Source organism: Columba livia, chromosome 26, assembly GCF_036013475.1.
Source record: "Columba livia isolate bColLiv1 breed racing homer chromosome 26, bColLiv1.pat.W.v2, whole genome shotgun sequence".
Lineage (NCBI taxonomy): Eukaryota > Metazoa > Chordata > Aves > Columbiformes > Columbidae > Columba > Columba livia.
Genome location: NC_088627.1, coordinates 5539470 through 5563662, shown reverse-complemented (window position 1 = coordinate 5563662; position 24193 = coordinate 5539470). Strand labels below are relative to the sequence as shown.

Sequence of the window (24193 nt, the reverse complement as noted above, 5' to 3'; positions counted from 1 at the left end):
GCCACACAAAGTGCTTTTATCCCAGAGACAAAAGAGCCTCATGACACCAGAGCTCGTCCTCCGCGATGCGAAGCCCCAAATCCCACGTTTCTATCTTTTTTTTTGTCTGGAAATTAAAAGCCTTTCGCATGCTTTGAACAGCACCAGATGGGGACGGGGAGCGCGGGATGGGGTGATGGAAATGGGTCTGGCTGTGGAGCCTCCACCAGGGACCCCCAGACCCAGCGCAGGACCCCAGTTCGTCCTCCTCCTCCCCAGAACGCCAGCGCCTCAGCCCGCCAGCGCGGAACCTCGTTAATGAGACGTTTCCTTTTCCTCAATTAAGCCGCTTCCCTTCGCCCAACCTGTGCGGGGGCTCGTCCTCCCCCCATTTCCAGCAGCTTCCCACTGAAGTGCCGCTGCAGCTCCCAAGACAACGCGGCTGATTCACCAGCTCTGAATATTTTAAACTATTGTTCTCCCCAGCCCTGTTTTTCCCTCTGTCTTGAAAATACCAACGGGCTCCTGCTCCCCAAGGGGATGTTTCCCCTTCCCAGCAGCAGGACCAGCCCCACAGGGACAATCCCACCCCATCCCATCCTACCCCATTCCATCCCACCCCACCCCATCCCATCCCATCCCACCGCCACCCCATCCCATCCTGTCCCATCCCATCCCATCCTGTCCCATCCCATCCCATTCCACCCCATCCCTCCCCATCCCATCCCACCACTACCCCATCCCATCCCACCCCATCCCATCCTGTCCCATCCCATCCCATTCCACCCCATCCCTCCCCATCCCATCCTTCTCCACCCCATCCTACCCTATCCTATCCCATCCCATCCCATCCCACCCCATTTGGGAACAATTGGGGTTTTTGTCCCCAGCTGCAGATGGGGGGAATTGCCAAAACGTGGGGGGTGGATGCAAAAACCCGCCTGAGCAAAGGGGATGAGAAGCCACTGGGAGCAGAAGCCCCTGGGGACAATTTGTCCCCTTGCAGCAGCTTTTCTTGGTTCAGTTTTGCATAATCAAACGTTTCTGCCCCAAACTGATGGTGAGAGAGAAGCGGGAGCAGAGCCAGACCCAACGGACCCACCCAAATACACCAGGAATCGGGGTCCCACGGGGACAGGGAGGGCCCCATCCCCGTGTCCCCAAGTCCTGTGGTCCCTTCTCCTGCTGCCATCCTGTGGCCACGTCCCACAACTGCACACGGGCACCGGCGTACGGCACCGGACATGGGCACCGGGGGAGCGGTTCCAAAGAACATCAATATGGTGACAGGCACTTTATATATAAAGATAAAAATAAACCATGATGTCCCCAGTCTGTCCCCGCTGAGCCCCGGCCAAAGGGTGCTGAGCCTCAGCCTGGGGACACCCCAGCGCAGGTGGCAAAGCTTGGGGACAAGAAAGTCACAGGGTTTGTGGAGAGAGGTGGCAGGAGGGGACACGGGGCTGCCCACCCCCCCATCCCCAGCGCAAACCGGCCTTTATCAAAACTCCGTTTATTCCAAATATTAAAAGATTACAGGTTTTTTTCCTCTCTTCCTCAGTGAATCAACCAAAATACTTTACATTTTCTTTAGAAAACAATTTCAGCCTATGAGGAGCCACTCCCAACCCACCCCGCACACACCCCCGCTGCTCCTATTGCTATAGCTTAACGTATAAAATGTAACCTTTGCACACCCCCTCTCAGTCCGGGTACCCGGGGGGGGAAGCACGGAGAGAGAAGATTGGGCAAGGCCGGGCCCAGGAAGGGAGACCAGTTAGACAGAGACCAGCTGGACCGAGACCAGCTGGACCGAGACCAGCTGGACCGAGACCAGCTGGACCGAGACCGGTGGTGATGGAGAACGATCCGCTGCAACAGCTGGGTCTGGGTTCTGTCGTCTCAGCAAGGACCCAACAGCAAATGAAGCTCCTTCCTCAGCAAAGAGAACAAGAATTAAAATGACAAGTTCCCACCCGTGGGCTGGATTTTGTTGGGTCTCTGGAGGCGGCTGATCCAGGGGGGGATCCCGGCTGCCCCGTGATGGTGACGGGTGGGGGCAGGAGCCCTTTCCAGCAGCCGCAGCGCTGGGCAGCGCAGGGACTGACCGGCATTTCCCCGGCTCAAGCGCCGGGTACAGGAGAAACCCCCGGAGCGGTGCCGGGATCCGCCGGGTTTGGTGGGCGGCAGGAGACAAGTCTGAGTTGGTGAAGACTTTAGGCCAAGGAGCACCCAGAGCTGGGGAACGCGGGCAGCTCAGAAAGGCCAGTGCCCAAACCTGCTTGTGCAGTGAAGAAAGAACCTCGGCTTTGCCAGGCAAGGAAACATGAAACAGAAATGAGAAGTGGAAAAGCCATCCAGCCACAGCGCTGAGATCAGTTTGGGACCAAGCTGACCCGCGGGAGCTGACAGAGCCCCGGGCACTGCGGCCGGACAGACAGACGCTTGCAGGGAAACAATGAGCATCCCTGAAGCGCTCCGGGGCCTCCCGCCCGCCCCAGCACCGCCGGTGGGAAACCAGAGGCCAGAGCCGGGTGGAAGGTGGGGGGTGTGTGCGGGACCCGCTGGGCTCGGCTGTGGTGTCACTTCATCAACTCTGCTCCTTGTCCCTGACCAGCAGCACCGTGTGTTGCCCGCCGCTGGACACGGCCAGGACCGCCCGGTTCTCCAGCTGCTTCCCCGTCATCTCCACGGGGCTCCAGACATCGTCCTCCTCCCCCGTGCTCAGCTGGTAGTTGGTGCCCATGCCCCAGGCAAACGCTCGACCTGCAAGGGAGGGAAACACAATTTTTGGCTTCCAGGTGGGACAGAACGAGGTGGGAAGAGGACCCAGCACCCAAATCTGAGGAGACTTTACACCCAGACAAGGGGAGTGAGTAACAGTTGTGAGACGCTGGCAAGGGGATGAGCAGCAGTGCCTGGCAACTCACAGAGGTGTTTTATAGAATAACAGGATGGTTTGTGTTGGACCTCCCCAGCTCCCCCAGTGCCCCCCCTGCCATGAGCAGGGACATCTTCACCAGCTCAGGGTGCTCAGAGCCCCGTCCAGCCTGGCCTGGGATGTCTCCAGGGATGGTTCATCTACCCCCTCTCTGGCCAACCTGGGCCAGGCTCTCACCACCCTCAGGGCAACAATTCCTCCTCATGTCCAGCCTGAATCTCCCTCCTTTAGTTTAAACCATCACCCCTTGTCCTGTCACAACAGGCCCTGCTCAAAAGTCTGTCCCCATCTTTCTCAACACCCATTTAAGTACAGAAAGGCTGCAATAAGATCATCACACAGCCAAGGCAGTTCTACCCCAAGGGGCAAAACAAACCTCCCCACCCCCTGCAAACCCCCTTCCCACAGCCAGGGGCTGCAGGTGTCACCAGAGCACGGGGCTCTTGAGCAGCGGAGAAGGACCTGTGGGAAAACGACCCCCTCCTGGTCAACACCCCGTTACAAATAGAATCCCAGAATGACAGGGGTTGAAAGACCCTGGAAAGCTCATGCAGTGCAATCCCCCCATGGAGCAGGAACACCCAGATGAGGTTACACAGGAAGGTGTCCAGGCGGGTTGGAATGTCTGCACAGAAGGAGACTCCACAACCCCCTGGGCAGCCTGGGCCAGGCTCTGCCACCCTCACCCCCAACAAGTTGCTTCTCATATTTAAGTGTAACCTCCTGTGTTCCAGTTTGCACCCATTGCCCCTTGTCCTGTCCCTGGTTGTCACCAGAAGAGCCTGGCTCCATCCTCCTGACACTGCCCCTTTCCATCTTGATCCCCAGGAATGAGTCCCCCCTCAGTCTCCTCTTGTCCAGCTCCAGAGCCCCAGCTCCCTCAGCCTTTCCTCACACGGGAGATGCTCCACTCCCTCCAGCATCTTTGCTGCCCTGCACTGGACTCTCTCCAGCAGTTCCCTGTCAAAACCTCACTGCCAAGGCCCTATGGAAACACCTGAGCAGCTGCTGCCCACATGCCCGGGTGCTCCATGGGCAGCAGGACCTGCTCCAGTCCCGATGGACCCGGAGGGGCCAGGACAGACGGATGGGGGGTGGGGAGGGTATACAGGGTGACGTTCCCCAGCCCACGGAGGTCCCTGCACTCACCGTCGCTGCTGACAGCGTAGCCGACTGACGCTCCACACGCCACGGAGGAGATGCGGGGGAGCTCGGGGATGACAGTGGGCGTGCTCTTCTCCTCCACCCCCGCGCCCAGGCCCAGCCGGCCGTACTCGGCCCTCCCCAGGCTGTAGGCTTTACCTGGGGCACGAAAGACGTGCAGAGAGGTGACTCAAGGGAGAAAAGCTCACAGCAGGTCATAACCAGATCTTCTCCCTCTGTCCCAAATCCCAGAGGAGCATCCCTGCTCCCTGCAAAGCCCATCAGCACACCCCAGATCCTGACCAGGGGCTGCGGGGTGGGATAGAGACCCCGGGGCTCCCTAAAATCAGTGGGGTGGGCAGGTGTCTGGAGCCAGAGCAGAGTTCAGCAGTGACTGCAGGTTGCTATCATCCTCCCCAAATTCACGTTACCCTCATTGCCTTGACCACTGAAGACTTAGAATCGCAGAATCATGGAATGTCCTGAGCTGGAAGGACCCACAGGATCAGAGTCCAACTGCTGTCCCTGCACAGGACACCCCACAGGTCACCCCGTGTGTCTGAGGACGGTGTCCAGTCTCTTCTTGAACACTGTCAGGTTGGGCCGTGACCCCTCCCTGGGGAGCCTGTTCAGTGTCCAGCACCTCTGGGGGAAGAACCTTTTCCTCATGTCCCACTGACCCTCCCCTGATGTGCTTCAGCATGTCACCCTCACCCCAACACCCCCCGTCCCAATCTGTGCAACTCCCGGCCCCCCGTGACGCCGACACTCACCCTCCGAGTCGACGCACACCGTGTGGTGCTGCCCGCCGGAGAACCCGACCCAGGACTTGGTGGAGTTCTTGAAGCACGTCAGGTTCTGCGGGGAGAAGCAGGGCTCGGTGTCCTGGGTCCCTGCGGGGTGGGACGCACAAACCCAGGCAGGTCAGGTCCGCGGGCAGGGGCAGCCCCAAAGATTAATGCAGCCCCCAAAGCCCCGAAAATCCAATTTCTTCTCAAACCCACCAGCTGCAGGGGCTGAAACCTAAACCCTTGAACCCCCACCCCAGTTTCCACCCCTGGTGTGTCCAGCAGCTGTTTGGCAATCAAGCCAGAGCAGCACAAGACAGGGGAATCTACAGCCAGACCAGAGCAAGCAGATCCGGAGGGGTGTTAAGTGAAGCTCACCCAGCTGGTGGTAGTTGGAGAGGCCGAAGCCGTAGATGTGTCCCTCCTGCGCGACGGCAAAGGTGAAGTAAGCCCCGCAAAAGGCGTCCTGGAAGCGCATTTTGCCTCTGTTGCCTTTGCCCCTGACAGGGACGCGCTGGGGCACCAGCAGGTACTCTGGGGGCAGGAGACACAGGCGTCATACAAGGTCTAGTGATTTACACCCGTAGATCCAGCTCGCTGAATCCAAACAACCCATTTACACACGAGCTCTTGAGCCGCAGGGGAAGAGACTGGGTCTCCTTGCTCCTCTGCAAAGTGCGCACTGGGGTTAAGGACACAGCACCCTCCGCCTCCGAGCACGGCAACAACTCACGCAGCCCTCTCCTTCCTCCTCGGTCGGCAAAGAACGCCGGCACCCTCCCCAGCTGGCCCTGCTCGCCACAGCCGCACGTCAAGAGGTCGCCGTCCACCGTCAGCATCACTAAATGGTCGTTCCCTGGGAGGAGACGGGGAGAAGAGTGAAGCCGGAGTCGCGTTCCAGATCCCCGAGCAAGACCCAGGGGCTGAGATCCCACAGGTAAAGCCCACCTGTCCCAGGTTTTTAGAATTCAGGGGGTTTGCTGCACTGGATACCCTGACAGCAGCTTCTGGCACAACTTAAACCACCAGGATTTCCCTCTTCCTGATCCCAGTTTCCCACCTGAAACTCCAAAGACATTCCTCTGGGAAGGTTTAGGGGCAGAGGTCGCCCACAACCTCACCTGGGCCCTGGTTACGTTCCTGGGCTGCTTTGCTCAGTTTGCCCAAGTCTAGAAGAGGATGAACACCTTGACCCCACAGGGCCATGCTTAGGGCACTCTCGTGAGGCATTTCACATCAGACTGGGGCAAATATTAACAATATTTAAAAGAGATACAAGGTCTGTTCTCTGAAGAGCCAGAGGAGAGCAGCCAAGAGAGACGAATACGGACCTCCTGGACCTTCACCTCCTCCTCAGGGTTCCAACAGCCTCGTGCACCCCAGGGCCTGGCTCACCTGAGACAATTTTAACGACGGGCGCTCCGAGCTGGAGCTGCACAGGAACGGAGCTCGGCTTCATGGGCTCCAGCAAACCGATCACCCCATTGTTATCCTGGGTGGAGAGACACGTGGGGACGTGAGTCACAGAAACAGTGACCGCCAACAGACCTTCCAGCGCCTGAGGAACCACCGTACCCGGAAAGAGCCCCAGACGAAAACCCTGCCATCCTCTGTGAGCGCGGCCGTGTGACTGTCCCCCGCAGAGACCTGCACCACCTTCTCCTCCAGCTCCACCAGCCCCGGCGTGGTCTCTGAGCCGTCTGCTGAGGTGTCGCGCCCAAGAGCGCCCTCGTCATTGCAGCCGAAGGTGTAGATCTGCAGACAGAGAGCAAGAGGGTCAGGATGGGATCTGAAGGGGCAACAGGTTGAGTATGAAGCCAGGGGACAGAGAATCTCCAGGCTGAATTATCCTCTGGAACCCCTAAATTGTTGTGGTGCACGGGAAGGAGACCACACTCATTCCCAGAGCTGGAGCGAGCTGCAGGTCTGGGCAGAGCAAGGTCCGATTCTGATCCCCTGTCCCAGAGCTGGCCCGGCCCTCCCGCTCCCCCCGCTGCTGTTCCCCCCCACCACACTCACTTTTCCCATCTGGCTGAGGCACACGGTGTGCATCCCTCCAGCCTCCGCCTGCACAATCATCTCTGGCAGCGGCACCAGGGCTGGTTTCTTTCTCTCCATCACGTTCACGCCCAGGCCCAGCTGGCCAACATCCCCCTGCCCCAGCGTCAGCACCAGCCCCGGCTGCGTCCGGTGGGATGGGTGGCAAACTGTGGAGAAAGAGGGAGATCACAGTTTGTGTTGAAGGGACCTCCCCAGCTCCCCCAGTGCCCCCCCTGCCATGACAGGGACATCTTCACCAGCTCAGGGTGCTCAGAGCCCCGTCCAGCCTGGCCTGGGATGTCTCCAGGGATGGTTCATCTACCCCCTCTCTGGCCAACCTGGGCCAGGCTCTCACCACCCTCAGGGCAACAATTCCTCCTCATGTCCAGCCCGAATCTCCCTCCTTTAGTTTAAACCATCACCCCTTGTCCTGTCACAACAGCCCCTGCTCAAAAGTCTGTCCCATCTTTCTTATCGTCCCCTTTTAAGTCCAGAAAGGCCACACTAAGGTCTCCCCGGAGCTTCTCTTCTCTTCTGAACACCCCAACTCTCAGCCTGTCCCCAGCAGAGCTGTTCCAGCCTCGGGTCATTCCTGGGGCTCCTCTGGCCCCTCTCCAGCAGCTCCATGTGTGTCCTGTGCTGAGCACCCGGGGCTGGACCAGCACCGCAGGGGGGTCCCACAGAGCGGGCGGAGGGGAATGAACACCACACAGAACACACAGGGAATGGCCGCTGTGGTAAAGCTGTCCCTGGCAACCGGGAGGGAAAGCTCCCAGGGATTTTTTAATGATTTTTTACCTTTAATCTTCTTCCTCCCAGGCGACTCCTCCTCCTCGGGCACTTGGCTCTTCTTCGCCGAGCGTTTCCCCGGCATAGTGTCGGACCTGAGCACCAGACACCCTGTCAGGGGCACCCACGGGCTGCTGGGGCCTCCCCCGTGTCTTAAATCCCCTCAGACACCTGCGGGGCCGGTGGCTGAATTCTGATTTAAGCACCGACCCCCATTCCCACTTGGGATAAATGGCGGGTTTTTTTCCTCGCGTGTTTTACCCACGGTCCCCGCAGCCGTGACCCCCCCACGGCGGGTGTCGGCAGCCCCGGGGGGACACCCGGTGACGCTGGGGGGGATCCCAGACCCCTCCAACACTGACTCCCTCCGTGTCCCGCACCCCACGCAGGAACACGAGGCAGGGGGTGGGGGGGGCACCCCCAGATCTGCCCCCCGGGCCGCTCTCCCCGCAGCCCGTTCCCGCTGTTTGAATTCCCCGCGCCGCCCCCCCCCGCCCCACGTGTGCCCGCGCAGGCCTCGCGGCCCGGCCCGGCCTCTCCTCCCGCCGGCCGCCGCTCGCCGCGGCAGGGACACACCGAGGGGGGCCCGGGGTCCAGCGGGAACCCCCCGCTTCTCCTCCATCCCCTTCCCCTCCGCCCCCTCCTCTCCCCGCCCGCCTCCCGGCCGCCCCGCGCTCCCACCTCCGCTCCGTGCCGGCCCCGCTCCGCGCTCCCGCACTGCGCATGCGCGGGGAGGCGCCGCCGCGGCACAGCGCCCCCTGCCGGCCGGAGGCTCCACCAGCGCTTGAGCGGCGCCCTGATTTCCAAGGTGTGGGGATATCACGCCAATAATTCAATATTTTCCCCTTGGCAGGAGTTACGCGCTTCTCTTAACAGTTTGTACTTTAAATAAGCTCGAGGTATTTCTTAGTGGCTTATGGAAACTGAATCAGATGGGCTTAGAGTATCACAGCACCCAGAATGTGAGGGGTTGAAGGGCCCTGGAAAGCTCATGTAGTGCAATCCCCCCATGGAGCAGGAACACCCAGATGAGGTTACACAGGAAGGTGTCCAGGCGGGTTGGAATGTCTGCACAGGAGACTCCACAACCCCCTGGGCAGCCTGTTCCAGGCTCTGCCACCCTCACCCCAACAAGTTCCTTCTCAAATTTAAGTGGAACCTCCCGTGTTCCAGTTTGCACCCATTGCCCCTTGTCCTGTCCCTGGTTGTCACCAGAAGAGCCTGGCTCCATCCTCCTGACACTGCCCCTTTCCATCTTGATCCCCAGGAATGAGTCACCCCTCTCTCCTCCAAGCTAAAGTAACTCAGGACCAGCAGGTCTGTGCTCTGTAGCCAGGATCACAGCCAAGACACCACCTGACAGAGGGTGTGCTTGAGCTGTTTCATAGAAAACACACTTAGATCCTGTTCAATTAGTTTGTATAAAAGCAACAAGATCAGTAACACACCCCCTGCAACACCAGGAGTCAGTCCAAATCCTGCCAGTTAACTCAGAGCCACCTGATGTCACACTGCCAATTTTTAAAAGCTTTTACGGGCATATTTTGAAGCATTTTGAGTGTAGCAGGGACATTCATGATGCCCTTTGCCAGTGTAAATAACCCTGCATGAGTTGAAACCTCAACCGGACTGTTCCACAGGTCACGCACAGCCAGTACAGCTGCCCAGTGCTCAACTGTAAGGCGTGGAACTAGAACCAATCCATTTATTTTTGACAGTTTGTGCCAAATGTTCCAAATTCAGGATTCTGTTTATGTGAAAGCAGCGTAATGTGTCACCAAAGATTCCTGCGCCCAGTTACTGGAGCTTTAGCTTATAGTCCTGATAATTATCTGGAGACAAAGCCAAACGCTTCGCACACTTGGCTGCCCCCAAGAGGCTGCAGATGTTCGGGACACACACTTACAGACCACTCCACCTTCTCTAGGATTCCACCGCCAAATGGAAAGTCCTGCTTTTATTCTTGAGTGGGAACAGGAGGACCAACCGTTTCCCTTTGGGTGTCAGGTGGGGGCAGGGCAGGATATCCAGCCAGCTGGTCACTCATTAAACTTTGGGGTTTAGCTATTTAAGCACAACCTGCACAGAAGCTGATCACATCAATTTTATTCCCTTTTTGCAGGGGAGGGGGCTTGTCCCACCCTCAGAGCAACAAACCTGGGGTACAAACTCTATTATCTGCTCCTGGTTTAGCTTTTAATGGCTTATATAAAGGTAAGTCTGCCATGAAATGATCTAAAACTAAAGATACCTCCTACTCCTAATCCAGCTCAGTTAATAACATGGGTTTAAGTGGGTTTCTGCACCTTTCACCACCACATTCCACAGGAATTTAACAGGAATTCCACTTATGCCACCAAGAAGAGGCACCAACAAAAGTGTCTGGAATTTCTTTCACATTCCAGGACTGATCGAGCAAACGCACACAAAGAAATGTACACCAAGCAAAAAAATCAAAGTCAGCTTTATTTAGTTCTCTACTGCAGTTCCACACAGGTTTACAACCCATCAGTACTTGAAATATCTTGTGCTTCCAGCCCCATCTGGTTTCCGTGGCTACATTCATTACACACATGTCATGAATGGAGCCTTAGCTACCACCTCTATTATTCAGGCTGGGACTTGCACTATACTCACCCTCCTCCACTAAACACATGGACTTTTTCCTGTTGTTTGCATCTCATCACCATCAGCGACTGCAAGAATTTAGAAAAAAGATAAAATAAGCTTACTACCTAGTAAGAAACACATCCTCTATTGGCTATGGGATTATCAGGTAAAGCCCAGGCACATGTTCCCAGTCCTAAGCAAGCTCAGCATGTGCTGACCACGTGCCTTCCCATTATCCCAGCACTCCACCACCCACGTTAATTAATAAGACATTTAAAAAGCCTCCCAAGACCCATTAACACGAAATAATGGTTGATTACAGGGGCTTAAGCCAGGACCTTCATGGCTTTCCACGAGGTTTGCATCTGCTTTTTAATGAATCCCTACATTGCAAAAATAAGGCTTAAAGCTAATCAAGCAAATAGTGTTCACCTTCACTTCACAAAGGATTGTCCCCTCCCACCTTAAAAATTAATCAGACTCTTCCCCTCATCCATCTAAAGCCCAACAAAACCTTAGCAGCTAGGGAAAGCCTAAGGTAAGCTTTCACTGTTAAGCAAGATCTACAAAGTCTTCAAAGGTCTTAAAGCTGATCTGATTCAGTCTCCCTAAGCCACTTAGAAACGGCTCAGGCTTATTTAAATCTAAAGAGAAGCGTGTAACTACACCCAGTCAACAATATTACATTATTCATGCAATATTACTTGCCTTGGAAAACAGTGCTCCACTCCATCTTCTCATATTTAGGGCTGGAAGTAAAAAATAAATGGTATTGTAAGTAATTGCTCAAGGGTTTTTTTCTTTTCCGTTCCCTCCACAGCCGCACAAACTAGTGCATCCCCCCATGACACCCCAAAAAGCATTTTGGGTGGTAAAGCTGTTTCCTGCATGGTTTATCTCCTCCGTCACGGCCCGGGGGCTCGGAGAAGCAGTAGGAATATGCAGGCTGCAGACTCGAGGCCCGGCTTGTTCTCCAACGTCGTGGAAAGGGACCGTACGTCACGGGCCCGAAGGCCTACGCTCCCGTGCGCCACACGGGCAGAGCCGAGAGAGAGCGACTTCTCCGGATGCCCACGTTGGGTCCGAGCACCTTCACCCCCAGCCCACACGCGACCCCAGCCCGCAGAGGTGGCCCCACGGCCGATACTCACAGCAGGAGCGAGCTGGAGGCGGCTGGGGAAGGCGGCAGTGCAACCTGAGGAGAGAAAAGGAGGCAGTGAGGAGCGGCTGAGGGCAGCGCGGCCTAAACATCCCCTCATGAGCGCCAAGCGGAGACCGCTTTCACAGCCCACTAGCACGGGAATAGGCATGCAGCACCCCCGCATCTGGCCTTCCACGGCCCGAGGGACCCCACGCTTACAACCCGAGAAAAGGGAATTAAAGAAGGTAAGAAAGCGAAGGCCGCGGCCTCGTCCCCAGAACCAGACTCACCTCCCGCCGCCGACGAAGAAAGAGACAGAGCCCTACCGCGCAGCGGTATTTATAGGGCGAGGGGGCGTGGCCAGAAAGACGCATGCGCCGTGCCAAGGGGGCGAGGCTAGTAGCGCATGCGCAGTGGGGGCACGGGAGGGGAGGCGGTGCCTGCGCACTATGGGGGCGGTGGTTGGCGCATGCGCGGTGGGAAGGCGGGAAGGTCGGGCAGGCGAGGCGCTTCTCCTCAGGTAGAACACAACCACAAAAAGCCCTTAAAAAAAAAATCCTAAAATACTTTTATTCAATAATTAAAATCTGTTGCTGAGGAGGCCGATATACAATGCAATGATTTAGTCTACAGGCGTACTGTACAGGGAAAGCCGTGAGGGAAGAACCCCCCGCCGCCATCTCCGCTGGCCCTGAGGGGTTGGCACAGTGGGGACAGGGACACCCCGCCAGGGCCACCCCAACCGCGGGGACCGCGCTGTGAACCAGGCGAGTCCTCCTCTCCCTTCCCACACCACTCCCTTCTTCACATTAAGTGGCACCTCACACATGGGTTGGTTTTGTGCATGATACAGCAGTGGCCGATACCGGATGATTTTTAAAAAATATCCACATTTAGGAAGAACAATATGAGATCATTCTCAGAAGAGAAAGAATATCTTGTTAAGGTCACTTTTAAAACCTCATCTTCCCCTCCCTTTCACCCACACAGTGAAATGATCAAGTTTCCAGTAGGTTTAGCTGTAAAAATGAGAAAAGGCAAGTTTCAACCTGATTTGGGAGAGTAAAAACCATCCGTGAGGAAGCCACAATAAAGAGAACCGACTGCTCTCACAGCTTCCCCAATTAAAAAGGCAACAGTCATTTCCTGGTTCTGTAATTTAAGCCTAGATATCTCAAGATCGGTTAACGTCACGGCGAGTGTGAGAGAACGGGCAGGGAATGTTTTATACATTTGTGGGTTTTGTTTCTCCTTTTTTCTTTTTACAAAAAAGATGCAGCATATGTTAATATCTATACAATTCCCTTCCAGGACAAACAAACCGTTGGTCAGTAGTGATTCAGGACATTAAGGACATGACGGAGACGCAAGCAAAACCAAGAAAGAAACAGAATTACGAGTGACAATGTCAGTTGTCTGCCAGGTCTGTACACACCGAATATACACACGTGCTGCCGCGCACACCCCCGTTCTCAGTTTTCCTGGTGAGGAGGAGGAAATGAAGGAGTTTCGGCCCCAAAAGGAGTATTTACAGCTGAAAATTGGGCCTGTCCGGGCTGAGAAAAGGACCCGGGGAAGGAAATGTTCATTCCCATGTGCGCAGTCTCTGGCAGAGGCGAATTGCTGAGCCGCGCGAGGTAATTCATAGTGTTCGGTTCCAGCTTGATGGCACTCGAGACGTGTTTGTTCCAGTGAAATGCTACATTCAGACAGGGTTCTCCTTCCCTGGCCGAAAGCCCTTTTTCTGGATATGTGTTTGAAGGCAAAGGTTGGAAGAGCCGAGGTTCCACCCTCGCTGTATTGCCTCGGAGAGGGACGCAGAGAGCTCCCAGTCCTCTCGGGTCTCTTGCTCCCTTCTTGGAAGTTTATGGTCGATGGTACCTAAAAGCCAAGTGGAAAATCAGAGTTTCGTCCTTGGAGCTCAGGTTAAATGGTGACTGAGGCATGGCCAAAGAGAGCAAACTGAATTATCTCTGGACTCTCAGCGCTGCTAGAAGCTGTTAACACCACATGATCTCACCTCTGCCTTAGTAAATCTTGTGCTCTACAAACACTTGGCCACACAGAGCGACCGTTTGGGGAAAAGAATCACTTGGGCCATGACCCACAGGCTGCTTCACAGGTAATACCCGAGGTGACTGCCACGGTGTTTTATGGCTGTGGCTTCTGCTGAATGTCCCTGCGCCCAGAAAAGGACATTCCAGCTACAAGGTGACACCGGTGTCATGCACATCTCCAACCAGCCACTGGTCACTTTGAGTCTCCAGGACTGAAGCCCCAGTTTAGGGAAGAACAACCTCATTCATGTCTCCTACTTCTCCAGACCCCAACACTGCTAAGGCAGAAAGGGACATTAAATCTCCAACTGCTGTACAGATATTTTTTGTAAGGCTTTAATATTTTGCCTCTCAGCACCACGGCTCTCCCAGCAAGACTGAAACTCTGAGTGATGTGTTCCCACTCACCTCGTGAACTGCTTGCTGTCCTCGTGGACTTCCATTTCACAGCTCTTGAACTCGTTGAGCTCCTTCCGGATGGCAGCCTGCACAAGGAGAGAGATCTTTTGTTGTCTCTGGCTAAGGCATTTATATATATATATAAAAATATATATATAACAAGTGCCAGGAGGAGAGAAAATGGCCTCAAGTTGCGCCAGGGGAGGGTGAGGTTGGATTTAGGAACAATTTCTTCCCCAAAGGGCTGTGGGGCATTGGAACAGGCTGCCCAGGGCAGTGCTGGAGTCACCAGCCCTGGAGGGCTGGACAGACGGACATGAGGTTCTCAGGACATGGGGCAGGGACAGGGCTGGGGGAGTGGTTGGACTCAATGATCTGGAGGGGCTTTTCCAACCAGAACGTTTCTCTGACTCAGTAATCCCTTTTGCACTGGACACCCTGAGCGAGCTCCCCACGCCTGGGGACAGGACACTCCTGTTACCTTGTCAGCTGGTGTCAGCTTTGTCCACGGCTTATCCGCTCGCCGGTCGTAGTCTTGAGCATCTGTTACTTCCACATATTCGTTAAACCTCAGGATCTTCCTGGCCTGCAGCTCTGCCACCGTAGGCCTTTGGCTAAGCTGAACACCAGCGAGAACAAAGAAAATTAGTTTGTGCCTCATTCACAAAGCAGCTCAGGACTAAGCAAAACTACCGAGCAAAACTAAAACCGGTTTCCTCACTGGGCCTGAACTAGAGATTCTACTAGTGAACAGGAAAAGCCTCTTACAGACAGTGTGATCTCGTGTGGATCACCAGGCCAGGGCAGAACCAAGGCCATGTTGCCAAGGAGAAGGAAGACACTGAGGGGTCTGGGAACAGCGAGCCCTGCGTGACACCCCTAAACCACGTCACAGCCCGTTCTGCTTCACCAACGGCAACGCTGACATTTCGTACCACAGGCCCTTGGCGAGTGTTTTTTTCCAAGGATGAGTAACAACAAGTAACTAGGACATAATAGCTAAAAGCAGCTGTTGCTTTGCTCAGCTTCTCATGCTGCTGTTAAAATCAAAACAGATTTTGGGGAGCCTGGTGTGAAAGTCACGGCCACTGAAGCGCTGTGTTCAGTCACCCAGGCCAGCAGCAGCAAACCTTTCAAGTGCCAGGTGCCCAATTTAGTTCTCATCAAGCTTGTTCTGCCCGATGCCAGCTCAGATCTATCACTGACAACCGGCACCGTTGGTGACAGTCCGCGTTCCAAAGTCACCGCAGTCAGAGGGCACTGGGGACACTTACACAATAGCCCCGTGACCTCACCCACAGCAAGGAACCCGCGACGTGCCCGCGGCCACCACCGTCCCCGACAGCTCTGCCAGATGGCGAGCACAGCGTGGAGCCCGGCCGTACCTTTCTGGTGAGCCTGCGCTTGATCTCTCGCTTCTCAGCCTGACGGTCGGCTTCGTTTTTCGCTGCCAAGGGAAAGGGGGAAATAAGAAGAAGAAGAAGAAAGAAATTTCCTGTAAGCACCACAGGCTTTGCAAAGTGCTTTGTGGACTGGAACAAAGGAGAGTGCGGAGCTACATGAGATTCTTTACGTATCTGAAAGCTTGCTGTGGCATTTCTGCACTTATGGTCCAACTCAATGCTCTTTCTCACCAAGCACCCCCCCCGAGTGACAGTGGCAATCTGGGCCTTTACACAGCACGAATGAGTCATTCCCTCAAGCCCTGGGTACGTTAAAGATTCATGGCCATATTGTCAAAAATACATCCAAGCCACTTTGCAGATTGCTCCTCCCTAAAGCTATTATACCAACAGCTTGAAGAGAATAACAGCGCAGATAAATATTTTAAATGGAAACTTCCTGAACTGACGTTTCCTGTTCCTCAAAGATGTTTATTTAAAACTTCTGCAGGGCAAGGAATGGCCAAGAGAAACACCCTTGACTGAGCGATGAGCTGCTGCTTTTTGGACCGTGCAATACAATGCTGTAATGTCTGGACCGCAAATAAAAACCCAGCCCAAACAAAAACACCTTTAACAGTCCTTGCTGTGTAACATCAGAGTCTCAACCAGCTCACGGACCCTTCCCTGAGGTGGCAGGCAGGGGACAGGCAGCCTTTCTACAACATGATGCTTTGAACTGTGTTGCTCGGTACCACTGCCAAGGTCTGGTGTATCCAGAGCTGGTTTGTGGTGGTAACAAATCACTGGGAAAAAATAGCAGAACCTTTACTCCAGCAGTATAACCAAAGCATGGTTCTCCATCGCTACATTTCAAGCAGATTCCATGTACAACCTGGACTAAAATACTAAAGGCAAACTGATTTTCTTAGTTAGGACCAGTAGAGAGGCGCTACTCACGTTGAAGTATGTTTCTCTGCTCCAGTTCTTCCGCTGTTGGTCTCTGACTCAGTCGCCTAAAGAAAAGGGTGACAAGTGCGTGATGTTTTATCTGGTCACTCAGCAGCAGGGGCTGGAGGGAGGATACAACTGCCTGGTCCCAGAGCACTGGAAAGCCTCCTCGGTACCCCCATTCACTGTGGAAATCACTGCTGCTCCCCTCCAACAGCTGCTCACCCGTGGCACAGGTTAGGAAAGCGCTACGGCCTCTCCAAAGCTCAGAGGCAACTCTGCAGGGAGCTCAAGCAGCCAGCAGAGCCTGGACTATCACCAGACCCAGCTTAATCCACCCCCTAACGCGCCTGCACTCAGCCTGCATCTACCCACATCTTTATTACAGCAGTAACGTTTCTGTAGTCCTTGAGATCTTCCCCTCCCAGTCCATTCAACCTCTGCAAACAGGGCCTGTCAGGGGCTACCGCTCAACTCCAGGAGGAACTTCCAACCTTTATAACCGAGGAGGAAAAGCACCACTTCACCTCCCAGCCCTGATCAGCAGCAGCGCCCAACCACCCACCACAGTCCAGCACGAGGCTTAGACGAAGGTGACAGCTTGGTCCGATCCCACCTCCCGCTCGCTGTGCCAATAACACCCTACTCCTTTCTTCCTACCTGATCAGCGTCGTCCCGATCTGGTGCCGAATTTCGTTCCACTCCTCCTTGCTCTTCCGAGGGAACACAACCTTCTCCTCCTGCGGCGCGGCTGCGGTCCCCAGCTTCATAGCCAGCGTGTCTTTCCTCTTCACTTTGTTGGCCAGTGTGCCTGCGGGGAGGAAGAGCAAGGGGATGCGACTGAAAATGGCAGCGCCTGAGCGCAGCAACACCAGCCACGTGCCCCTGGCAGTTGTGCTTTCCCCAGGGCGTGTTTGCAAGTTCCCACTGCAGCTCCCGAGAGAGTCAGTGCAGCGATGGCCACACGCTCCCCTAACGCTGTCCCACCTGCAGGGGAGGGACAGCACAGGCTGTTGGAAGAGCCATCTGCAACTGGAGCGGGGGGGCATGTCAGCAGATGAACGTACAGGTTTGGCTGTAGAGCCTTTGAAAAGTGATGAAGAGGACATGTGGTACATCATGAAACCAAGAACCAGCTGCTTTGAAGCGCTGTGTGAACCAGCTCTTTGATCCAGATCTCGCTCCAGCCAGGCACGGGTTCAGCAGAGGGAAAAAGCCAGCTGCAATGTCAAAGCCTTACTGTTATGGCTTTCATCTTCTTCCTCATCCTCGTCGTCTTTGTACAGGATGGGCCCCTCCGAGTCAGAGTCGCTCATCCCTTCATCTCCTTCCTGCTCCTCCGGCAGGACCTGGGGTACCAGTTTTGGGATGACTGTGACAGATGGCACATCTCCAATGTACACACGAGGGCCTGAACTCTGCTCCTCTTCCCGGTCATCTTCTTCCTCTTCCTCATCGTCTGGACTAACGACAAACACACTATTACATCCCTTACACATGCCACGGGGCCTGGGGAATAACCCCGAGATCAACACCTTGTGAGCTGCCCTTGGATTTGTGGGAAGCCCAGGAACCCGAGAGCCCCACCATCCTGCACCGGCCCCTCTCCAAATCACAGGGAGCTCCGGCAGAGGAAACGCCAGAGGCAGGTTATTTGCAGAACCAAACAGCCCTCCCGCTCCTCTGCTCTGGAATTTTCAGGTTCAACCCTGTTATAACACAAGACAGTCCCTTCCCCACTTCTGTTTTGCAAAATGAAAGGCTAAGGAAGGCCACAAATGGATGAAATCCAGGACCTTGTTTTGTCTTGGTGCAATTAAAGCCAGGCCCAGATTCCCGGCATGGGCCTGTGTTTATCGTCTGGAACCCATTTCCCTTTGCGAGCAATAAAATCCCAGAACCAAGGTTGATTTCATGGGGAAGATGCACCAGCCCCTTAAGAGGCTGAAACACAGATTCAGCCAAAACAGTTTCTAGGCTGTTGCAAAAAAAAAAACAACCCAAAAAACCCCCTCAAAAAGCAATAGAAAAGAAAGCAGCACTGCCCACAGCCCTTTTCACCATCGCAGCCTCGCAGGATACAACACCAGCATGTCGGCGTGTTGCGGGGAGCGATTTAGGGTTCTAGTGTGTGGGTTTTCACTAGGTTTAGTGCGTGGCATCCACCACACAGCGTGATCCCCCCCACGGGCAGGTGTTTCCTGCACACAGGAAGACACTCACACTTTGAGCATCTCGATGGTGACAGGCAGGGACCTCGTCCTGCCCAGGGTGCCGTTGTCTTCTCCAAAGCCGTCGTTCTCGAAGAGCAGCGAGTGAGCCCTGTGCGAGCCCTCGGCAGGGGGGGTGACAGGCAGGGGACTGGCCAGAGCCTGCTGGATACGGATGTGCAATGGGATTTGGGGCAGGCGAGGCAGCACGTGGGGTTCACCAAACCCTTGCTCCGCCGTCCTCCTGGACACTTCCGAGGACATGAAGTCTTCGGGAGGAGGAGGAAGAGTCTCTTTGGGCAGGTCCAGGGAGCGCGGAGGGTCCAAGGGGGGCAGGGGCAGGCGCGGGGGCTCGGGGGGGATGTGTGTGGGCAGCGGTGGCGAAGGCGAGGGTGGTGGGTAAGCGGAGGCCATGTGCATTGGTATCGGTGTGGGGCGGCTCGCCGTCACCGTCCTGTCGCTCGGGGGCTTGGAGGGGACGGCTGCCTCTGGCGCAGTGTTCGGCAGGAGGCCTCTCTTCGGTGGGAGAGGAGGGGAAGGCTTGGACAAGCCGGTACCGCTGTTCATTGCTTGAGAAAGTTCAGCTGAAAATAAAGAACAATAAAGCCACTCTATTTAACGAGGCGTTTCCAGATACCAGTGTGGAATAAGCACGGCAGAGCCTCGGACCACGCGATTTCGGCTGCTTTTGCAGCTTGCGAGCCTCCAGTTTGTCCTTCCTGCAGCCAAGGCAAGAACTGGAAGAGCAGCCAGAAACAAGCAGACGGGGAGAGGTCTGTGCGTCCTGCTGCTTCGGAGAGAGACCCAGCACCAGGGACGGCAGATGGAGCCCACCTGGGTCGCTCGCAGCCTCAGCCAGGGAACGCGGGGATGTAGGGCACTTTATGGCTATACTTACAGCATCAATTTGCAAAGGAATCTGAGACATCCCAACACCCACCCCACAGACTCCAGTTGTGATAACGGCTCCTTTGTATATTAAAAAACACATTTTGGGAAGTCTCGCTCAAAGGTAAAAGCAGAACTGCAAGCAGCAAGTGCTCTCCCTCTCTCCATTCACCTGCCAGCAGCTCCTGCCCGCCTGAGGATGAGCTTCTACTCTGCTCCTGAAGTCATATAATCTTCCCTGCAGCTACGAAATAAACAGCAAAACTTCCAAACACTTTATGTGCTGTGTGACGGAAGAGAGAGGGAGAAATGGAGACCGTGTCATATCACAGAAGACGTCCGCAGCAATCTCAGGTTCCTCACACACCCCCTGGTTCCCAGGAAGAAGCTGCACCAGTGAAGACTGCTCTTGCTTCAGGAGTTCACAGCCTTTAATGTCCACGTACCAATGGCTTCTTTGGCTCGGAAAGGTTTTGCCCACGTGAAGATCAGATTTACTGGCTGTTTCTCCTGGAGCAGGTGACGGTGCCCCGGTGCGGAGCCGGAGGGATCCGCAGCACCAGGCACCACGAGAGGGTGCTGCGAGCGGGAGCGCTTTGCCCAGATAAGGCTGCATAGCTGGAGAGAGGTGCGCGCATTTTTGGGATGTTTAGCATTTTCAGACTTTCCCCTTGTAGATTAAGGGTCAGATTGTGCAAAACACCCAGTGCCCTCAGCCCTGCTCAACGCCAGCCCAGAGGGATTCCAGGATCTCCTCAGCAGGAGGAGCACCAGGCAGGACCAGGCTCGAGTCACCTTTGGATAATAAGAATTTGAAAGGGATCAAGTAGCTGGCAGAAGGAGGAGGCAGAGAAGGGCTGTGTGCTGCTCAGAGCATCACTCCCGCCAGGCCATCTCTGTTCTGTGCGATAAACCCAGCACACCAACTGGCCCAGCTCGTGTGATGTGCCACCGTGGCCAGACCCGCTGCTCTGGCACCGCTGCGGTCACTGTGATCCCTGAAACCGGGCGCTGCGGCTGCCACCAAGCTCAGGCCTGCGGGACAGTGCCCTGTGCCCTCCTTGCTTTTCAAGCTGCTGCTGATTAAATTCCAGCTCCCCAACGGCAAGTGTTTCCTGAGCCTTATTTTCAGCTACTGCACCAGACACACCAGAACTGCCTCAAGAACAGAAGGGAACATCTTCACGAGGGAACACAGGGGCAACCTGCACATTAACAGTCCTCCCCCGCCTGAGGTTGTAACAGCACAAAAGCACACACGTTCCTGCGTCAGAGCGTGCAAAGCCCCGCGGAGAGCTCATGAAGCCAATTCTGCTGCTGCTGTTTATCCACAGCGACAAAACAAGGCTCATGCAGCAATGCCGGCTCGCCTGCTGCAGTTACAGCTCCGTCCAGCCCCGGGTTCTCAGCACAGGACACACATGGAGCTGCTGGAGAGGGGCCAGAGGAGCCCCAGGAATGACCCGAGGCTGGAACAGCTCTGCTGGGGACAGGCTGAGAGAGTTGGGGTGTTCAGAAGAGAAGAGAAGCTCCGGGGAGACCTTAGTGCAGCCTTTCCGGACTTAAAAGGACGATAAGAAAGATGGGGACAGACTTTTGAGCAGGGGCTGTTGTGACAGGACAAGGGGTGATGGTTTAAACTAAAGGAGGGAGATTCAGGCTGGACATGAGGAGGAATTGTTGCCCTGAGGGTGGTGAGAGCCTGGCCCAGGTTGGCCAGAGAGGTGGTGGATGAACCATCCCTGGAGACATCCCAGGCCAGGCTGGACGGGGCTCTGAGCAACCTGAGCTGGTGAAGATGTCTCTGCTCATGGCAGGGGGGGCACTGGGGCGCTGGGGAGGTCCCTCCAACCCAGACTATCTGTGATTCTATGCACAGCCCTGCACAGAGCTGCAAAGCCTCTCTCCACATGTGCATTCTCATCCAGGAGACAAAAGCAGGACTGGCTCCACTCCTCCGCAGCCACAGGTGCACCCAGCCCAGCCCCGGATTGCTGGGGAGAAACACAGGTGGGGTCCGAACGCAGGTTTGATCGACTGCTGTCTCCAACCACATTCTTTTTCTTCCACAAGTACCTCCTGCAATTAGCGCTGGGGCATTTCAAATACCAGCTGTGATGTGTGCAAGCAGCTTAAAGAAAACAAGCAAGTATTTCATCAAGTGCTCAGGCACGGTCAGACTAATCGAGCTGGTCTGGCATACAGGAGCAGTTAACACCAGAGCAAGGTCACTTGCAAAACCTGCTGGAGCAAGGAGAAGCCCTGAGCAGAACGGAGCGAAGCAGTTTGTACTGAAAGTAGCAGCTCCGGCTACTTCAGACGGTAACTCGCACCCTATTTAAACTTGTACCGCTGCCTCCTGACCCACACCTGGTAACGCCTCCGGCTTCTGTGATAACAGCACAGACCTGATTGATCCTCCTGGGCTGTACCGGCCTCTCGCTAATCCAACCCAAAGATGAGCAGACCATCGGCTGCTAGTTCTCATTTACTCCAGCAGTGTTGCATCTTTATGAGCTCCACAATTCCCAAGTAGAACAGGGACTCGATCAGCTTTAAGAAACTCTCCCCAGATCTTCTGCTTTGAAAAGTTACAGAGATAAAGATATTTAATTCTTTAAGTGGGAAGATTCAGCTTAAATTACAGTTGAGCTGATTTATCCATGGGCCAAGACTTAAGGACAAGATTAATCCAGCAATACAGCCACAGACCTCAAAGAAGGTGCTTGATTATAATCAGGGAAGTCCTAATTATCCCTGCCAGCTCCTGGCCTCTCGCACCGAGTGGAAACCACCCGGCCCCGCGGTGGCAGCCAGAACAGACATCATTGGGTGCCATGTGGACTCTTTTGGTTTTCCTTTTTGCAAAGACCAGCTGAAAGCAGCAATTCTCACTGACCACAGTCTCGCAAAGCAAAAAATCTCATCCACCATCCACCCATCCCAGCTGAATCCCAGCCCTCAGCGAAGCATCGACATCCAGAGACAGTGTCCCGCATGGAAAGATGATCAGACGTTCACAATACAACATCTGCTACATCATACTAAAAATCTTCTTTTACAAAGAGAAGAGACTCAGAGCATCCCAGGGTACAAAAAAAACAACTTACAGAGGTACTTACCTATTACTGAGCTGCTATTTCTGTTGACAGGTTTGGGAGGAGGGACGGGAGGCTGTTTGGCGGGAGCTGTGCTGGTTGTACTGGTGGGGGCAGTAGTGTTGGCACTGGTGAGAGCTGGGGGCAGAGTCCTGGGGGCCGGGGAAGGGGCAGCCGTGGAACCGACTGGTTTTGCCATAACAGGGGCTGCGGTGGAGGGTGCAGTTTTTGCAGTGCTGTTGGCAGGCGTTGGATCCTTGTCCTGCGCTTCGTTTGCCTCCTGGGAAGTGGAGGGAGGTCTTTTTGGAGGAAGCAGGTGCTGTCTGGGAACATACGGCTCCTGAAGGGGTTCCAGTTCGGGCCCAGAGTGGCTGCTGGAAGAGTCTGCAAAGTGAAACAACTCGTTTTAAAAGGCTGGAGAGCCCAGAGCAGGGTGGGAAGAACCAGGTGGGAATTCAAAACTGGTCACAGAATCACACACAGAATCCCAAAGTGTCAGGGGTTGAAGGGCCCTGGCAAGCTCATGCAGTGCAATCCCCCCATGGAGCAGGAACACCCAGATGAGGTTACACAGGAAGGTGTCCAGGCGGGTTGGAATGTCTCCAGAGAAGGAGACTCCACAACCCCCTGGGCAGCCTGGGCCAGGCTCTTCCACCCTCACCCCAACAAGTTTCTTCTCACATTTAAGTGGAACCTCCTGTGTTCCAGTTTGCACCCATTGCCCCTTGTCCTGTCCCTGGTTGTCACCAGAAGAGCCTGGCTCCATCCTCCTGACACTCCCCCTTTCCATATTGATCACCATTAATGGTCCTGGGAGAATGTGAAGCAACCGATTTTACACAAATCTGGTTTCTTACCATGCCTCTTCTTTGGTTCCTCAGCTGGAACGGGCTTCTTAAGGCCAGGTGGCTTTGTGGCCTCTTCCTCCTGGCTGCCCGGGTTACAGACCCCGGGACCCCCGATGGGGACGGTGTGGCCGTTCTTCAGCACAGGTGGGTTCAGCTTGTCTGGTTCTTCACCATCTGCAAGGGGACAGAAGAGAAGCAAAGAGAACATGCTCAGAATGCAGGAGACGCAGCTGAGCTGCCTGAGCCGCCATCCATCTGCACCGGCTTCTCTCTGGATTCTGAAACAGCTGGTGCTCAGTTTACCTTCTACAGCAGAGAGCACAGCGACAGCAAGGAGCTGAAGCTGAGAGCCCTTGATTTCATTATCAACAGAACAGTACAGCACTGTATCCCCATAAAATGGTGTTTTTTCTTCAGCAGCCTCTTAACCTACCACCCCGATTAGAAAGCACGCTGCTGCACTGCAGACCAGTGTGCCCGGAGCTTCGCCGCAGCCCCAGGAAGCTGCATCACAGCTGAAAACCTCCAGCGGCTTCTGTACGTCCCCATGGTCACCGAGCGCTCCCAAACCCTCTGCAAGACACATTCCACCACCAGGCCAAGTGATCTGCTGGACATGCAATAACAGATTTTGATAAAGCCTTAAAATGAGCTGAATCACCTCTGTTTTCCTGCTGTTTCTACCCTGAATTTTGCACAATAAACCGCCACTCTACCCCAAACGCCTCACGGCAAGGTGTATTTCCTCACTCCTTTACCTTTGTTTTAATCAGATGTTACAGTGCTACGTTACCAAAATCTGATGGAGTTCATCTCGACTATTTCTGCTCTTACAGGTGGAGCTTCCCAAATGTTACACATGATCTCTTCTGCGGGGGGGAGAAATCCTCTTTATAGCCCATGCTGCTGATAGCACTTAAAGCTTTGGT

The 24193-nt window shown here is 54.9% G+C and overlaps 2 protein-coding genes, 1 long non-coding RNA gene and 1 other non-coding gene across 22 annotated transcripts in view; all 4 read right to left on the bottom strand.

Moving 5' to 3' along the window:
- Positions 1 to 1476: 1476 nt before the first annotated feature.
- Positions 1477 to 8426, bottom strand: RCC1 (regulator of chromosome condensation 1). The gene is made up of 10 exons (XM_065041566.1): positions 8362 to 8426; positions 7690 to 7775; positions 6871 to 7058; positions 6427 to 6606; positions 6247 to 6343; positions 5585 to 5707; positions 5230 to 5385; positions 4837 to 4956; positions 4070 to 4222; positions 1477 to 2745 (listed from the first exon to the last, which is right to left on the bottom strand). Exons 1-10 carry the CDS (start codon positions 8403 to 8405, stop codon positions 2570 to 2572), a joined length of 1323 nt encoding a protein of 440 aa, XP_064897638.1. The 5' UTR covers positions 8406 to 8426; the 3' UTR covers positions 1477 to 2569.
- A 1700-nt stretch (positions 8427 to 10126) lies between these two features.
- LOC135576422 (uncharacterized) lies at positions 10127 to 11777 on the bottom strand. Of its 2 annotated transcripts, XR_010468144.1 has the most exons (4): positions 11722 to 11777; positions 11442 to 11485; positions 10999 to 11039; positions 10127 to 10376 (listed from the first exon to the last, which is right to left on the bottom strand). It is a non-coding gene; the product is annotated as an uncharacterized LOC135576422 (long non-coding RNA). The 2 variants fall into 2 exon arrangements; XR_010468143.1 differs by lacking the exon at positions 11722 to 11777 and having other exon boundaries at positions 11442 to 11631.
- Positions 11166 to 11370, bottom strand: LOC135576450 (small nucleolar RNA SNORA73 family). Its single transcript, XR_010468197.1, has one exon. It is a non-coding gene; the product is annotated as a small nucleolar RNA SNORA73 family (small nucleolar RNA).
- Positions 11778 to 11975: 198 nt separating the features above from the next.
- The window catches only part of PHACTR4 (phosphatase and actin regulator 4), a 66516-nt gene continuing 54298 nt past the window's right edge, over positions 11976 to 24193 (bottom strand). For all 18 annotated transcript variants that reach the window (XM_065041554.1, XM_065041556.1, XM_065041558.1 and 15 more), the window contains 10 exons: positions 23274 to 23438; positions 22441 to 22800; positions 18444 to 19014; positions 17461 to 17684; positions 16881 to 17031; positions 16230 to 16285; positions 15273 to 15334; positions 14369 to 14506; positions 13897 to 13973; positions 11976 to 13312 (listed from right to left, as the gene is read on the bottom strand). In XM_065041554.1, coding sequence (XP_064897626.1) covers positions 13297 to 13312; positions 13897 to 13973; positions 14369 to 14506; positions 15273 to 15334; positions 16230 to 16285; positions 16881 to 17031; positions 17461 to 17684; positions 18444 to 19014; positions 22441 to 22800; positions 23274 to 23438 — 1820 coding nt within the window. In that variant the 3' untranslated portion in view covers positions 11976 to 13296. The remainder of the gene's footprint in view (positions 13313 to 13896; positions 13974 to 14368; positions 14507 to 15272; positions 15335 to 16229; positions 16286 to 16880; positions 17032 to 17460; positions 17685 to 18443; positions 19015 to 22440; positions 22801 to 23273; positions 23439 to 24193) is intronic.

Excerpts from the sequence above, each read along its gene's own strand:
- RCC1 (XM_065041566.1), bottom strand. The coding sequence starts at position 8,405 with ATGCGCAGTGCGGGAGCGCGGAGCGGGGCCGGCACGGAGCGGAG. Across the intron at positions 7,776-8,361 it reads GGGGCCGGCACGGAGCGGAG|GTCCGACACTATGCCGGGGA; the intron begins GTGGGAGCGCGG and ends TCTGGTGCTCAG. Across the intron at positions 6,607-6,870 it reads GCCTCAGCCAGATGGGAAAA|ATCTACACCTTCGGCTGCAA; the intron begins GTGAGTGTGGTG and ends CTCTGTCTGCAG.